The following is a 15,806-nucleotide window of genomic DNA, read 5'->3' on the forward strand; positions in this document are numbered from 1 at the left end:
ATTCCTCTTCATTGGAGCTTTGGGCTCCCTTGGGAAGAATGGATTGACTTTCCTGTTCTGAGAGGTGAAGTGCATTGGCAAAGGAATTTGCACTGATGGCTTTTGATGTTCCATCTGCATGTGCTCTTTCTATGACCCTTTCTTCCTTCTCCTCATCTGCAGATGAAGGTCCATGCTGTGTGTGTGTTTTAAGTGATGGGTTCAGCGAGGTTTGTGTTTAACTGTCTGGGACGATTTCTCTTGGTTTCTTCCTCTTGTGCATAGAATCTTCATAAAAAGTATGTGTGTGAACACTTGTGGCAGTGGTGTTCATCTTTATGTTGGATATTCATTCATGGTGAGGGTGATATCGGAGGGTGCAGCATAGTTTCTAGGGGATCTGAGAGTACAGTGTGGTTTCTCCTTGAGAGAATAACATTTATGAGCAGCTATTAAAGATTATGCCACCTCCTGCTATTCCTGTAGGGAAATGCCTGCATAGAGAATTCCTGTTGTGTTTTCAGTGCAGATGATGTTATTATTTTGAATACTTGTTTACCACTATTCAACAAGTCTCCCAGTTATGGAAGTGCCTGCCCTCAAGCTTACAGCCTTTGCCTCTTCAGATGAAGGATGTAAGCTTGAGCGATTTGAGCAACGTGTCGAGGGAAGAAGTGATTGAAGCGCTGGGTAGGACTTTCAGAGCTCTTCCAGAGGCTGTACTCGAGTACAGCCTCGGTGGAATAATGTTTGGATGCGGCTACTATATAATAGCAATCTCTTACTACTGTAATGTTGTCTTCCAGACACTTGGGACTTCCTCAAAGAGTGGAAGACAGAATGTGACTGCAAGGCTGCTGCTAGGGGTCGGATGCCATCAGCAAATAGCTTCTATTTTGCACCAGTTGCCAGGATATTTCTAAGAAATAACCCACGATTACTAGTGATTACTGAAAGAATACCTTCTCTTGTTGTTCTGTCCGCCCAATATAACCTCTAGGGAGGCTCCTTTAGGTGTCCCACACCAAGAGAAATTTGATTGTTAGGTATGTGTGAACAGAACTCCCCTGTCCTTGTCTCCACTCTGGAATCTCCCTCCTGCTGGGTTTTTGTTGGGCTTTCATTGCTTGCCTTCAGAAGCACACTCTAAACTTGGTTGTTTAAGGAGGGAAACCTTTGGAAACTGCTTGAAATGTGCTGATGCCTGTCTTGATACTCTTTCTCTGTTTTTACTATTGTTTTAATAAGCTCTACTTGTACTAACTTTTTCTGGCCCTTTTGTGATTATTTTTTGGTTCTATTAACTGCTGTTTGCTGTAGGCCACCTTGAACGTATGAGAGAAGTGGAGTAAAAATCTTTAAAAATAGCTAACTGCTTGAACAACAGACTGTTGAGTAGCTAGTGGACATAGCTGAAAACTTGTGGAAAGAAAGTTGCAAAGAATGGAACTGAGAAAACTCACAATTCAAACTGAGTCTTGTTAATGGAATCTAGGCCAAGGGTTCTCAAACTTGGGCTGGATGATGGGAGTTGTAGTTCAGTATCATCTGAAGACCCAGGTTTGTGAACCTGGCAATTTTAGGCAACCCGTTATCAATCCCACCCCCCAAAATCTGAAACCTAGGGAAATAATATTGACTTACTGAACTGGGGTGTTGTACAGGGATTTGAGATGACGAATGTACCATACTTTGAATGCTGTAAATCAGGCCTGGGCAAATGTGGCCCTCCAGATGTTGTTGAACCTCAATTCCCATCATCAGTAGTGGCTGGAGATGATGATAGTTGTTGAGCTACAACATCTGGAGGGCCACGTTTGCCCAGCCCCATTCTAAATTGTTGTAGGAATGTTAAGTTATGGCTGTGTTGAACTCTAAGACCGTTTTGTATATGTGGGTATGCAGATGAGGACCCTCAAAATAGCAGTATGGTGGCATGCTAGATCAGGGAATTGTGCCTGAGTAATTTGGCAACTGAATCTGTTTGAAGTGCTTTGAAAAATATTTAATGATGTCTTCTCCAAAGCTGAGTGATTTGCTGTGCAGGAACAATAATAATCTTCAGGCCAAACAGCAGGGATACCTGAGGGGTGCGTGGGCAAAGATGACAGCAATAGCCCTAGAGAGCCAGCAGGGTTCTGCTGGATTTGTAACAAGCTAGTTTTGAGTTATGATGTTTATGCTTTTGACTTGGGAGGAAAGGGAAATGGGTCACACTGGGAGACAAGTGCTATATCCTGCATAACAACTTTTTGTAACACATTTTAGACTTATCCTTTCTCTGAGTCATCACCAGCTAAAAAACCATTTGAAGAATTTTCACTGGGCATTTCTAGACCACAAAAAGCATTTCTAGACCACTTGCTTTATGCATCCAGGTCTAATATCAAGTCTTTATATGTTGTCGCCGTACTTCTCATTCTATTTCTTTCACTCTTTTAAAGATTTGTAGCTGTTATAATCTAAAAATTATCCTGAGGAAAGAGAGAGAAGCTGCCTGTCCCAAACATTAATTTGAAAACAAAATCTTACTCTTAACTTTTGTTTTATCTTGTTCTGCCATGCCTGATAATGCACAGCAGTAAAGGATCTTCTGGTATCTTTGAACTCAGAAGCAATTTTTAGAAATATACTTTGCAGCCTTTCCTTCCTTCCTTCCTTTTGTGAGTTGAAGCAGCTTGAGGGGTGGGGAGGAGGGAGAGCAGAAAATGCAAAGCCTGGAATTTCCTTTTTTCAAGGAAAAAAAATTGCATAGCACGTCTTCACTTTATATGCATATGCTTATACATGAAATTCAATAATCTAGAGTGAACCTATGAAATGTGTAGCTATTGCCTACTAAATGTTTTATGTGGGTGATATTTATACACTGCATTTCACTCTTCGAAAGTGGCTTTCTTCAGAAAACAATAACATCAGAAAATTTCTTGTGTTATGTGTGGTGAGGAGGAAAGCTGAAGGGCTGATCGTCTGTTTCTCTCTATTCCAACTTTGCATTTTTCTTTCCGTCTACATTTGCAATTCCATTCCATTAGAGTTGATGGGATGTTGCTGGTTCAGGGGGGAAATTGTTCTAGTTTTGTCATTGTGAGGGCAATAGCAGCTGCCTATAAACCTCCTATAACATTATGTTATTGTAAACCGCTTCAAAAGCTACTGTGGTTGTAAAGTGGCATATAAATATTGTAAAATAAATACACGTTCAGTTGAATCTAAAAACCCAAATGCTGACAATTCTTGAGTCACTTCAGAATGGTTTCATGAGAGGGCTTAAGGTTGGGTAAGTGGCCTGAGGATGATTGCTGCAATGCAATGTGGTTCTCAACTGAAATGAAGACATATTTGATAAAATATATTTTAGATTATTTCCAGCTGAAGATGCTTCTATTAAACACTCCAGAGAAACGTATTCCTTTTCACGGCTTTCTGACTGGATAATAAGGACTGCAATGCATTCTGGGTGCTTGACCACAACAGTTTCTTAATAGTTAACAATTGGTTTCTGCTGGCTTTCTTGTATTTCTGAGGTGCTCTTACTATAGCCTTCTTAGTTCTTTCTGTGCATTTTAAACTAGAGCCTGTTGCTGAATCTGTAAATAAAGTCACAATCAGTATTCTGATGATTGCAGAGAGCGGTACAGCTCTATTATCTCAATACAATGAAAGACACTTCAGCAAATATCGTGGCTTCTGTGTGAGCATGGTAGAAAACAGAGCTTCTGACACTGGCAGTTGGTAGAGATGATGGTGAGGGGACCTTGGATGTTAGTCCAAAGCTCTTATTTCCATACCTTCCAGCTGCTGGTTAGGGATGTGCATGGAACCGGGTGGGGGTGGCTCGAGGGTGTGGGGGTGCCAAGGAGGAGAGCTGGTCTTGTGGTAGCAAGCATGATTTGTTCCCTTAGCTAAGCAGGGTCTGCCCTGGTTGCATCTGAATGGGAGACTTGATGTGTGAGCACTGCAAGATATTCCCCTCAGGGGATGAAGTCGCTCTGGGAAGAGCAGAAGGTTTCAAGTTCCCTCCCTGGCTTCTCCAAGATAGGGCTGAGAGAGATTCCTGCCGGCAACCTTGGAGAAGTCTGTGAAGACAATACTGAGCTAGATAGACCAATGGTCTGACTGAGTATATGGCAGCTTCCCATGTTCCTAAGGGCGGTGGTGTGTGCACTTACCCCTCCACCCATGTTTCCCATAAAAGCCTTCGGGGTGGCAGTGTACCTCCCTGCTGTCCCTTCACCTTCTTCGGCCAGAAGTGGCTGGAAGTTCCGGGTGTGCATGCGCTTGTCTGGCATGCACAACGTGTGCATGTGCACCTGGTACTTCCGGCCACTTCTGGCCGAAGAGGGGGAAGGGGCGGCAGGGAGTTACACTGCTGCCCCAGAGGCTTTTATGGGAAACAAGTGCCAGTGGGGGGAAAGCGGGGGAGGGGTAAGTGCACCTCCCCCAACATTAAGGTGGCACCCCCACTTCGAACTTTGACACCCCCCCTCAGTGTTGGAACCCGTTTGGAGGCCCATAAAAGGGCCTCCGAACAGGTTCGTACACTTCCCTACTGCTGATGACTGGCTGCACCCTTGCCTCGTGTGCTGCATTTTTGTGGACCTGCAATTGTTTAAGAGCACTCATTAAACAAAGCTGTGAGTTAAATGCCAGCAACCTTACAAAGTTCTAATAAATTCAATTTAAAATGGATGCTTTTATAGCCATCTTTGTTATATCCTGGACGAGTGTGTAAACAGTTATCTAGGAACATAGGAAGCTGCCAAATACTGAGTCTGACCATTGGTCCACCTAGCTCAGTATTGTCTACACAGACTGGCGGCGGCTTCTCCAAGGTTTGTTGGTTTGTTCAGTTTATATACCACCCTTCCTAAAGTGGCCCGGGGCGGTTTACATTAAAATCAAAAACATATAAAAAGACAAAATAAAAAACAACAACATTTAAATCAGATTAAAATTAAAACTTAAACTAGATATCATTAAAAGCTAGGCTAAAAATTAATGAAAACCACCCTGAGCCCTTGTTGGAAGGGTGGTATAGAAAGTAATTAATTAAATAAATTAAATAAAAAGATGTGTCTTTTAAGGACCTCCTGAAGGGCTTCCAAGGAAGATAATCCTCTTATATCCACAGGGAGTGCTTTCCACAACACACTTGAGAAGGCCAATTGAACTGGTGGCACCTGAAGACAGACCCCTCCTGATGATCTTAATGAAGAGTGGGGATTTTATAGAGAAAGTTGCTCTCTTAGGTAACCCAGACCTAAGTCATTCGGGGCTTTAAAGGTAATAACCAGCACTTTGTAGTTGCCTGGAAACATATCAGCAACTAGTACAACTGTTTAAGAACAGACTTAATCACCTACGGCTGATATGCCAGCTGTGTCCATTTCTTGAGATAAACATCCTCAGAACAGTGGTACAGATGCCGGTCACCTCCAATCTGCTCGATGTAGGGCTGCCTTTGTACGTAGTCCAGAAACTGCAGTTGGTACAGAATGCGACAGCCAGGTTGGTTTCTGGGTCATCCCAGAGAGACCACATTACTCCTGTATTGAAAGAACCACACTGACTACTGTTATGTTTTCGGGCAAAATATAAGGCGCTGGTTAAAATCTATAAAGCCCTAAATGGCCTAGTTCCAGGGTATTTAAGAGAACGTCATCTTTGCCATGATCCCCACTTCCCATTAAGATCATCTGGAGAGGTTCGTCTACAGTTGCCCCCTCCCCGTCTGGGGGCTACTCAGGGGTGGGCCTCCTCCATTGCTGCCCTGAGGCTTTGTAATGTGCTCCCTGTTGAAATAAGAGCCTCCCAGTCTCTGTTCACCCAAACTTTTAATTGGATAGTAAAAATAGTTAACACTTTGAACCTAATTTAAATTTTAGGTTGTTTTAAAGTTTCAATTTTGTTTTAACGGTATATTTTATTGTAAACTGCCCAGAGACGTCAGTTTTGGGTGGTATTGGAATTTGTTAAATACATAAATAATGCAGTTTTATGGCTGCAGACAGAAGTCTCTCTCAGTCCTATCTTGGAAATGCCAGGGAAGGAACTTGGAACCTTCTGCATGCAAGCATGCAAGTGCTCTTCCCAAAGCAGCCTCATCTCCTGATATCTTACATTGCTCACATGTAGTCTCCCATTCAAATGCAAACCAGGGCAGACCCTACTCAGAAAAGGGGACAATGAATGTTTGCTACCTAATGGCACAGCTGGAAATGACTTGACTAGCAAGCCAGAGGTTGTTGGTTCGAATCCTTGCTGGTATGTTTCCCAGACTATGGGAAACACCTATATCAGGCACCAAAGATATAGGAAGATGCAGAAAGGCATCATCTCATACTGTGCAGGAGATGGCAATGGTAAACCCCTCCTGTATTCTACCAAAGACAACCACAGGGCTCTGTGGTAACAAGTTGTTGACACTGACTCGACAGCACACTTTGTCTCTTACCTTACCACAAGCCCAGCTCTCCTCAAGACAAGTTCTCCTCCTTTGGAGCTAGAAAGCTCCAAACCAGGCTTCAGCCACAAACTTTCTAGGTAGTCCTGAATCAAGCTACTATCTCTCTGTCCCATTCTTTACCATATAAAGTTAATATTGGTTAATAATTTGAGGTTGGGGTTCTATGCGGGGGGATATTTAACTTCTTTGCTTTTCTTCTTTCATATACTGTATGTTAAAAATTTCTCTTGCTTTTTTCTTTCATATGGATCCTTTAATTTGTTTTTTAAGGCTCTTGATAACCCTATATAGCAAGTTTGGTAGCAGTATGGCAAAAAGGGGATGGCGTATTCTCCAGTTGAGGAAAGCCACATGTTGATGAGCTGATTAAACATTTATATGTCAATAAGCAAAACTATCTCATTGGTGAATAGTACTGAATTTTCTTTAGAATGTGATAATTCATGGTTTAAAACAGCAAAGGCATCAGAGCTTTGGGAGTTGGGGGTTTTTGGGAGAAAATAACTGGTCTTGGACCAGGACTTGACAAATCCCAGGTGCCAGGGAACCTTGGCACCTACATATTTATCTGTAGCACCTAGACTAGGAATTTCAGAGGTAGAGGTTTTAAAAAAAAAAAAAACAAAAACTTTATTTCAGATGAAAAACAACATAAATTCTTAATTGGAACAAGAAAAGAAAAAGAAAAAACACATACGGGTGGCACATAATCAGGTGGCCCTCATTACCCACCGTTTTGTGTATCCATTGATGGGTCTTAAAGACCCAGTTTCATTATCTGTGGTACTAAAAAATAGGCATTTTTTACCGGTCTGCAATTCCTGGGCCACTAGAAGTGACTTCCAGTGGCATTTCTGGTCCAGAGGAAGTGCAGAGCCAATTTGCGACTCGTGTTTACAAAAAAACCTTGTGAAGACTGGGGGAAAAAATGGCTGGTATTGGGCGGGGGGAATTGGTGGAGAGCTGGAAAATAAGATACTGTGTTGACATCTTTTATTTCTGCTTCTCTCCTACGTTTTTTGGCAAATATTCTTGTGCAAGTTCCCAACTCCTGGAATCCTATAGAGTTAAGGTTTCGTTATTCTCAGTTTCTGTATTCACAATTGTGGGCGAGATCAGAACCCCTGTGAATAATGAGGGCCTCCTGTACAACCTCCCCCCTTTTAATATCCAAAATTATACATAGATACACCCCCCCTCCCAAGCGTGGACCTCTGTGGTTGACGATGCAATTAGGTCCAATCTGAAATTTTTGATTATGCATACTCCTAATAGGTACAAATATAAGTGTGTATGTAACAGATAGCTTGGTGTATATAGTATGTTAGCATATTTACATATAGATTTCAGGGTAAAAGTGAAATGCATGTTCAGTCTTTATCCAAAGAAAAACTGCCCCAGGCACCAAAAGTCCAGGAAACACGGAAACAGAAGTCAATATCAGTTCCCAGCTTGCTTGCCTATGCAGTGAATCTATTTATTCTGTTGTGTTGACCACTGTGTTGCTAATCTTATTTGGAAATGCAATCGGAGCAGATGGCAGTAGGAAAAACTGTGCTACCCTACTGACCACACAGTCGTTCTTGGCTTCATGAAAACATTTGATATCCAACTGCAAGTATTGACCAGTCCAAGAGCTTGTCATCTCTGACATGGGAGACCAATCAAAATCTGAGGCGACTGTAGATGTTGAGACCTGCTGGGGTGAAAGGTAGTGTTTTGAGAACAGGTGGCTCTTCACAGTATGTGTAATCTGACTTGGATGTGGCAGAGGGAGTTGAAAGGAAAGGTGGGGGACTCCATCCCCCCCTGCATACACTGATGATATTAACAGGACTTGCAAGCCCTGTGCCAGGAGAAGAGACATTTTGCTTGAGTGGTGGGCAGTGTTCCCTCTAACAGGGATTCCAAGATGTTATTGACTACAACTCCCTGAATCCCCAGGCAAAAGCCATTGCAGCTGGGGGTTCTGGGAGTTGTAGTCAACAACATCTGGGAATCCCTGTTAGAGGGAACCCTGGTGGTGGGAGTCTGGTGTGTGTGTGTGTGTGTGTGTGTGTGTGTGTGTGTGTGTGTGTGTGTGAAGAACCAGAATATTTGAAGAAGATCTTGTATGCATAATGTACTTAATGAAATGCATAGTCAAACTAATATGGCTGCATGAGTATTGGCACTCATTGTAGCCAGGCAAGTGAGAGGAGGAGCAAAGAGATAGGTGGGGAGGGATCACATGGGCTCTGGGCAAGTATTTTACTGGTTCAGTCAGTTAAGATACATTAGTAGTTAACCAGTGCTGGTGTCTGAAAGCCTAGTAAATCCCTAATTAAGTTTGACTCCTGCACTTGACCCCACTTTGTGGCGGGCATGTTAGTTCTGAAGATCAAGGGTAGCAACTGGTTCAGCAGACGCATGAATGGACATGGCATTCCCATACCTAGTGCTGCATTATTTGCACATGTTTTCTGAAAACTGCATGCCCAGTGAGGCTTTAAACATTCTCTGTGAACTTGGTGGCCCCCGCTGCCTCCAGCTTTGCATACCGAATGGCCCTTGAAAGATGTGAGGTCCTAGGTTGTTGTGTTGTTCTAGAGTTTAGAGTTGCTTGTTTCTTTCCATTTGTAATCTTGTTTTAGATCTGGTTTTGTCACATGTTTATTTTAACTGCTCTGAGGACCTCAGTCAGCTGTGCTATTAAAAAAAAATCAATCCATCAATAGGACTGTATTGTTGGAAGGGACCTTGGAAATCTGCTATTCCAGGGGATCCCAACCTGTGGTACTCCCAATGTTGCTGAACTGCAACTCCCATTATCACCAGCTCCAATTTATTGTGACGGGATGATGGGAGTTGTAGCCCATCAACATTGGGAGTACCACAGATTGGGGACCTAGCCCAACTCCATGCTTAGAACAGGAAAGTAAAAATTAGTATTGCATGTATTCTTCCAAACCTTAACACCTTTTCCCCCATGGAAAAAAGACAAAAACCCTTGTATTTTGAATTTCTGTAATCTTCCTCAATCCCAAACCCTAACCATGCACACTTAATTAAAGTATCAAGGGGGCTGCATTCAGACATAACACAGAACTGAGACCCCCCCCCAGTTCCGCTCTCCCCACCCCCACATGCTTACCTGTCTGAATTTGGAAATAAGCGCTAGCCGCCTCTTTCCACTCTGTGAGACTGCAGAAAGGAGGGGGAGCTGGCTGCCGGGCTTCCTCCTTTTATTGATGGACAGATGCAGCAGCCAATCAGGACAGAGAGAGGGAGGCACTTCCTTCCCTTAACTCCGATTCCAGGGAAGGCTGCCTCCCAGTTCCGCCTTCAGACATAATGGAAGCAGTCACAAACTAGAGGTCCAAGCAGCAAACCTCACTTCAAACCAGGGGTTCATATTGGAGTTTGGTGACTGAAACTCAGTTTGAGTTAGGGTCCCAATGGCAGTTTCACTCATCCAGACACACAGTTACACGAACCCCCTGTAACTCTGGTTTTGTGTGGTATCTGAATGTGGCTGGCCTAAGAGTGATGTTCTGCTGATTTTGCAAAAGAAGTTTGATGCCGCAGAGTGGTGGGGGTGGCCTGTTCAAAGAAATGCCTCGGGGTTTTGCCAAGCTGTGAGCATGCTGAAAGGAGGTCTGTGGACTGCTGTATTTGCTTTTTAGAGCTTTCAGGAATTAAAGCTGAAAGATAGCAGGGAATAGTAAATCTGTTGGCAGTTTTATAGAACTGTTATTCCTGAACTTCCAGTCGCACATTTTTTTCTCTTTTCAACACACAAGATTGGTGTTTCCCTCTGTATGAGATGCATATATTTGCTGACAAACGGCACGTACTCAGTTAAATGAGGGTATCCCTGTGTGCACAGTGCAGTCTTTAAAAAAAAAAAAAAAGCGGGGTGGGGGGAGCATCGGTAGTCAGTCCCTTACTTGCATCTCATCTTTTGCCCTTCCCTTTGGTGTAGCACATGGCTTTCCCGGCCCCCAACAGCAGGTTTTATTGCAGGAAATTTTGTTTTAAATAACACTGTTAGACTTGTCTAAAGGAAATGGCTAAATCATCCTGTTTATAGAAGTACAAGGCACAAAAAAATCCTACTGCATGCAACTCACAATCAGTTGGTTGGACCTGAAGCACTATAATCCATTTAAAAAATATATATTGTTGCTGTTTGCCCTTTTGGCTCTATACAGGTCCTTTTTACCCTTTTAAGTATATTGTGGCATGGAATTGGGTACATGGATTTAGTAATTTAAAATGTTATTACTCTTAAAACTTTAATTACTTACAAATGCAATTACTTGTGATTTTAATACAAATGCTGATTAGGTGCTTCTTGGGGCTTCCTTCTTGAATTTTCACAAGCAGCTAATATGCATTTTTAAGTTAAAAATGATTTTTATTTGTTTAAAAAGAGCTGCAAGCAGTCATGAACTTCTTATTGATTAAGTGATGGAGTTTGTTAATAAGTGTCACAGCAGACTCAGTCAGTCAGTCTGAGCAGTTATTGAGAAGTGCGGTGTAGTGGTTAGAGTGTTGGACTAGGACCGGGGAGACCGGAGCTCAAATTTCTGTTCAGCTATGAAACTCACTGGTGACTCTTTAACATACTTCACAGGGTGGTTGTGAGGGTACATGTAACCACACATACCACTCTGGAATCGTTGGAGGAACAGTGGGATATAAATGCAACTGGGGTCTTACGAGGACAGGCAGTATATAAATATAAATAACTAACTAACTGCTTGAGACCTCTAATAAATGATCTGTGAAACTTGCCTGTGAGAACTTATTGTAGACTAGCTTGGAGGTCTGTGAATATGTTTTGATATTTATTTATTTTAATGTTTGATCTAAGATCGTAAATAAACAACTAGACTATTTATTTATGTATCAAATTTGGAGACCACCCCATCCTTCCGTCTCTGGGTGGTTTGCAACAATCTAAAACAAATGAAAACGAAAATGAAAATCTTAAAATAATTTATAACTACAATCAAGTTAAAAAGCTTGAGTGAAACCATTGTTCAGTCTTGGTTTCATATCTTGGTCTATGTAGTCAAGAACTGTTGAACTGTTCAGAACAGTAATTTCCACACAGTGCCAGGGGGGACTGTGCAGAGTATTCAGCTTTGGCTTTGGTTGAAGCTTCACACAGGTCCAATAAACAATTTGTTAGGTTGATGGGGGCTGCCACTGCCACACACACACACACACACACACACACACACACACACACGACCTTACAGTGGAAAACACTACAGTATGACATTTCCTGAAAGTTGAGCAACTGCTGTTTTGCAGCTTGGAGTCTTAACCCTGAATTTTACAGCATCTGAAGGTATGGATGTTTTGCACTTTGCCCCCGTATTCATTTTCTCTTTGCTGCCAAGTATTTCCTTAATTTCCTGTAAGAAATCAGATGCATGGCTTGAATGAGTAGCACCTCTGCCACTAGTGAAGATTTTTTGGTGCTGTTAAGCAGTTTCAGTGCAAGTTCTATTTTCCTCTGCCACAGGAGACAACAGATACTCCTTGGCAGTATTCCACAGAAATCATTTCTTATTGTGCAGCAAAACGCTACTCGCTAACTGCATACAGGTGAAGCAGCTTCTACTTCTGAGACTGCCCTGCAGAAGGAAGTTGATCATCAATCTATATATTGTTTTTAGGAATTATCTCTGCAAACTGCATTTGAAAAGTACTTTACTCAACCTCTTCACTAAAAACCTTTCTTGGGATTAAATAAAAGAAATGACTGTTTATAGCCAGAGCTTCGTTCTAAACACTATTTTAATGCATCTTTCTCTCACTGCTAAATAACATTAACACGTTTTTAAAAACAAGATAAAATGAAGACTAATCTCAAAGGTACAAGTATTTGCTTAGCATTGGAGGAAGCAAAGTGGCAAAGACGTATATGAGTAAGTGAGAATGGAATTTGGGTATACTCATTCCAGAAAAGGTCTAGGAAGGAATCTGGAAAACTAGCAATAGGGTTTTTTTTCCCTGAACAGAGGCTCTCAAGTTATTATATGGATGGTACTTAACTGCTTGGTAGTCTTCAGAACCTTATCAAGGAATGAATGGGCAAGTTTTCAGGGGCTTGCTTTGTTGGATCCAGGCAGCAATGCCCTCCCTCTGTCAATGCACCCTCCACTGGGCTTGTCAGCGCTGTAAAATGATAAGAATGTGCCATGTGTCCAGGCTTAGTAGGTTCTTCAGCATCAGTTGCCCCAGGTTGTTGTCCAATGTTGTGCTGATGCTGGCTGCAGACAATTTTATGATTTGTTTCATTATTGGAATGCCTTGTAAATGTAGGTAAAAGGTGCATGTTATATCTGAAGATCATCTGATGCTATATGTGATGATCCATGCTATATCTGCTATTATGACAAAAGATACATGCTATATAGGCATGCAAAAGCCATTATGAGTTTGTACTGCTGGTATTTTTAACACCGCATCAGATGATTAAAGTTTATAAAAACAAACTGTTCAAATGCTGGATCTCTAATTTAATTCCTATTGACTACATTTTTATGTGACGGACTTCTGCTTACAGTAGTTAATGAGACCAGTAGAATGGCAAATTCCATAAGTTGCCCCCAAATCCCAAAGTTATCTTGCTTGCATTTTTAACGGGTTGTGAACAATGTGCATTGTCGTTTAATCATGAATCTCCTGGTGGCAACTAAAATTGTTACAGCAGTGAATTGGCACAATGTCCGCAATAAAAGAATGGATTTCCAGAGTGTGGCATCTTGCCCAAACGTCTGAATCTTTAAGCTAGGAAGGAGAAGACAAAATAAAACACAGAGAAGCTTTGAATAGTTGGCGTCTGTTCACTGATTTTTGGAAGGCAAAGCATAATGTTTACAAATGTATACTTGTTTATAAGTACAATCCTGTTAGTCATGTTGTCTTTTTAATTGTTTGTTAAAAATGGGTTGTGTCACTCTCTTTGGGGAGAAAATAGTTTTGACTTTCTGTTAAAAACTGAATATTTCAAAAAGAAGTGGGCTGTAGTGAGCAAGAACTTTCTCTAGGCATGGAGGGCCTGGCAGAGTGGGTTTGTTTTCCCACCATCTTACCCCCTTTAGGTTGTTGATATTCTGCAGTTGACTAACAGAGGCATATGTAGGTAGGAAAGCAAAGAATACTAGAGGAGCTCTGCTGAATCTTCCTGTTCTACAGTGGCCAGTCTGCAAGGCCAACAACGTGCCTCTGATGTCCTTCCTCCTAGTAACTGATATTCAGAGGTACAATATCACTGGTACTTGATACTGCTACATCATTATGCATTTATAATACTATTGAAAATGGTTATTGTAGATGCCATCAACCCAAGGTGAACATTTTTCATTTATTTTGGGTGTGTCCTTTTGATAAAAGGATTTTGGCTTGAGCTTCTGGTCTGTGTAAAAGTAATCACTGGATATGTCCTTATAAATACTCCGAAAGTGGTTTTGTTTGGATATTTGAAGGAAGAGATCATGACAGAGGATCTGGAACTAGTGCTTGGTTTATTAGCAGCTAAATTATGCATTTTATTCCACTGTAAATCTTCATATGCTCCATCGTTGCTTGTATTGACATGTTTAGGATGTTGCATTACTGACAGAATTGACTTATTTTAGATGTGCAAAAGAAAATGTTAAGAGATGGATTTTGTTTTATTGCCGATTGGAATATGAAATTCAGTGATAACATTTATCCATATTCCTTGTTTTCATAATGGGTGTATTTTAAAATTTGTTCTTATAAATTTGTTCTTATAATATTAAGAGGTACATGGCACCCAACATGGGTATACCGTGTAGCTATCATGGCTAATAGCCATTGGTAGATCTTGGGAGAGGGGATGAATGGTCCGGGGAGTACCTAGGCTACCAGTAGAGGTGAGCTGCCTATTGGCAGGAAGATTATTATTGCTGTCCCCATCACAACTGGGTCCCTTTTGCAGTACTATTTCATAGAAATTAATCAACTACTGAAGAAGGTAACCAGATAGACTTGGGGACATCTTGGGAGGTAAAATGGAACTTGCTGCCACTCTTGCAACTTGAGGGTTGGAGACAGAAGTCAAATGTTGCTTCCATTTCAGTTGTGTTCCTAACAGCAACCATTCTTAGCTTTTTTCTGTTCTTCAGCATTGTGTTCAACACTCATACGAGTGTGCAGTTATTTACATATAGTGAACACAGGTGCACATCCTGTGTTCTGTACCATGCATTTGAGGGGCCTGTAGCCAGGTTCACTTTTTAAATGGATGCAGATACAGTTATTCACACACAAACATGTATGATTGTACAGACATTTGTAGGCTCATATAATATAATTTTATTTATTTTCTTGCTTTTATTCATGTATTTATTTGTGCTTCAGTTTCTGGGTGGTTTGCAGCAACATAAAACAAATGAAAACCTTAAAACACTTTAAAACCACAAGTCTAGATAAAAAGTTTGGGTGAATAAATGTGTTCTTAGGGGAGCCACATTCCAGAGTCTCGGGGTGGCAACAGAAGAAGGCCTGTCCCTGTGTAGCCACAAGACAAGCTGGTGGCAACTGCAGATGAAACTCTGTGGAGGATTTCAATGGGTGATGGGGCTCATAGTGAAGAAGACGTTCTCTTAAATACCTAGGGCCTAAGCTGCTGAGGGCTTTATAGGTTTTAACCAGAACCTTGTATTTTGCCGAGAAACTTAGTGGTAGCCAATGTAGTTATTTTAATATAGGAGTAATAAGGTCTCTTCAAGATTACCCAGAGACCAACCTGGCTGCCGCATTCTGTACCAACAGCAGTTTCCGGACTACGTACAAAGGCAGCGCCACATAGAGCGCGTTCCAGTAGTCAAGTCTGGAGATAACCAGCCTATGATTAACACTTCTGAAGTTGTTTATCTCAAGAAATGGATGTAGCTGGCCTATCGGCTGAAGCTGATAGAAAGCACCTCTGGCCACTGCCTCAACCTGAGACACCAGGGAGAGGATTGGATCCAGAAGCACCCCCAGACTGCATACCTGTTCCTTCTGGAGAAGTGTGACCCCATCCAGAACCATCAAATCAAAATTGTTGCCTGAGTTCTGGCCCAACACAATAAGTACCTCCGTCTCATTTGGACTTAGTGTCAGTTCGTTATCCTTCACCGAGCCCATTACTGTCTCCAGGCAAACATTTAGGGAGGTTGTGCCTTCTCCTGATGATGTCTGAATAGAGCTTTTGTCTCCTAGAACTGAGTGGCTCCCAATAAGTTCTGTGGGATAAAGTAAATGTGGTGTGAACACACCTCAGGACTTTTTAAAATTTCTCTTTCAAGTTTGTGTGAATAATGCACCACGATCATCCTTGGAGGCT

General features: G+C 41.7%; 1 protein-coding gene and 1 long non-coding RNA gene across 4 annotated transcripts in view; one reads left to right on the plus strand and one right to left on the minus strand.

Moving 5' to 3' along the window:
* Window positions 1–15,806, plus strand: part of EML4 (EMAP like 4) — a 217,536-nt gene that overhangs the window by 67,495 nt on the left and 134,235 nt on the right. The window contains exons 1-2 of one of the 3 annotated variants that reach the window (XM_053311371.1): window positions 9,917–10,084; window positions 11,753–11,789. The exons of 1 other annotated variant lie outside the window; for it this stretch is intronic. Coding sequence is in view for 1 of the 2 variants with exons in the window: in XM_053311356.1 (XP_053167331.1) it covers window positions 10,072–10,084 (13 nt within the window). In the remaining variant the exon portion in view is untranslated. Of the gene's footprint in view, window positions 1–9,904; window positions 10,085–11,752; window positions 11,790–15,806 lie in introns of those variants that run through there. One more of the 3 variants, XM_053311356.1, reaches the window with a different exon arrangement.
* LOC128351666 (uncharacterized) lies at window positions 7,905–9,670 on the minus strand. Its single transcript, XR_008319958.1, has 2 exons — window positions 9,582–9,670; window positions 7,905–8,144 (listed from the first exon to the last, which is right to left on the minus strand). It is a non-coding gene; the product is annotated as an uncharacterized LOC128351666 (long non-coding RNA).

Source organism: Hemicordylus capensis, chromosome 1 (assembly GCF_027244095.1).
Source record: "Hemicordylus capensis ecotype Gifberg chromosome 1, rHemCap1.1.pri, whole genome shotgun sequence".
Classification (NCBI taxonomy): domain Eukaryota; kingdom Metazoa; phylum Chordata; class Lepidosauria; order Squamata; family Cordylidae; genus Hemicordylus; species Hemicordylus capensis.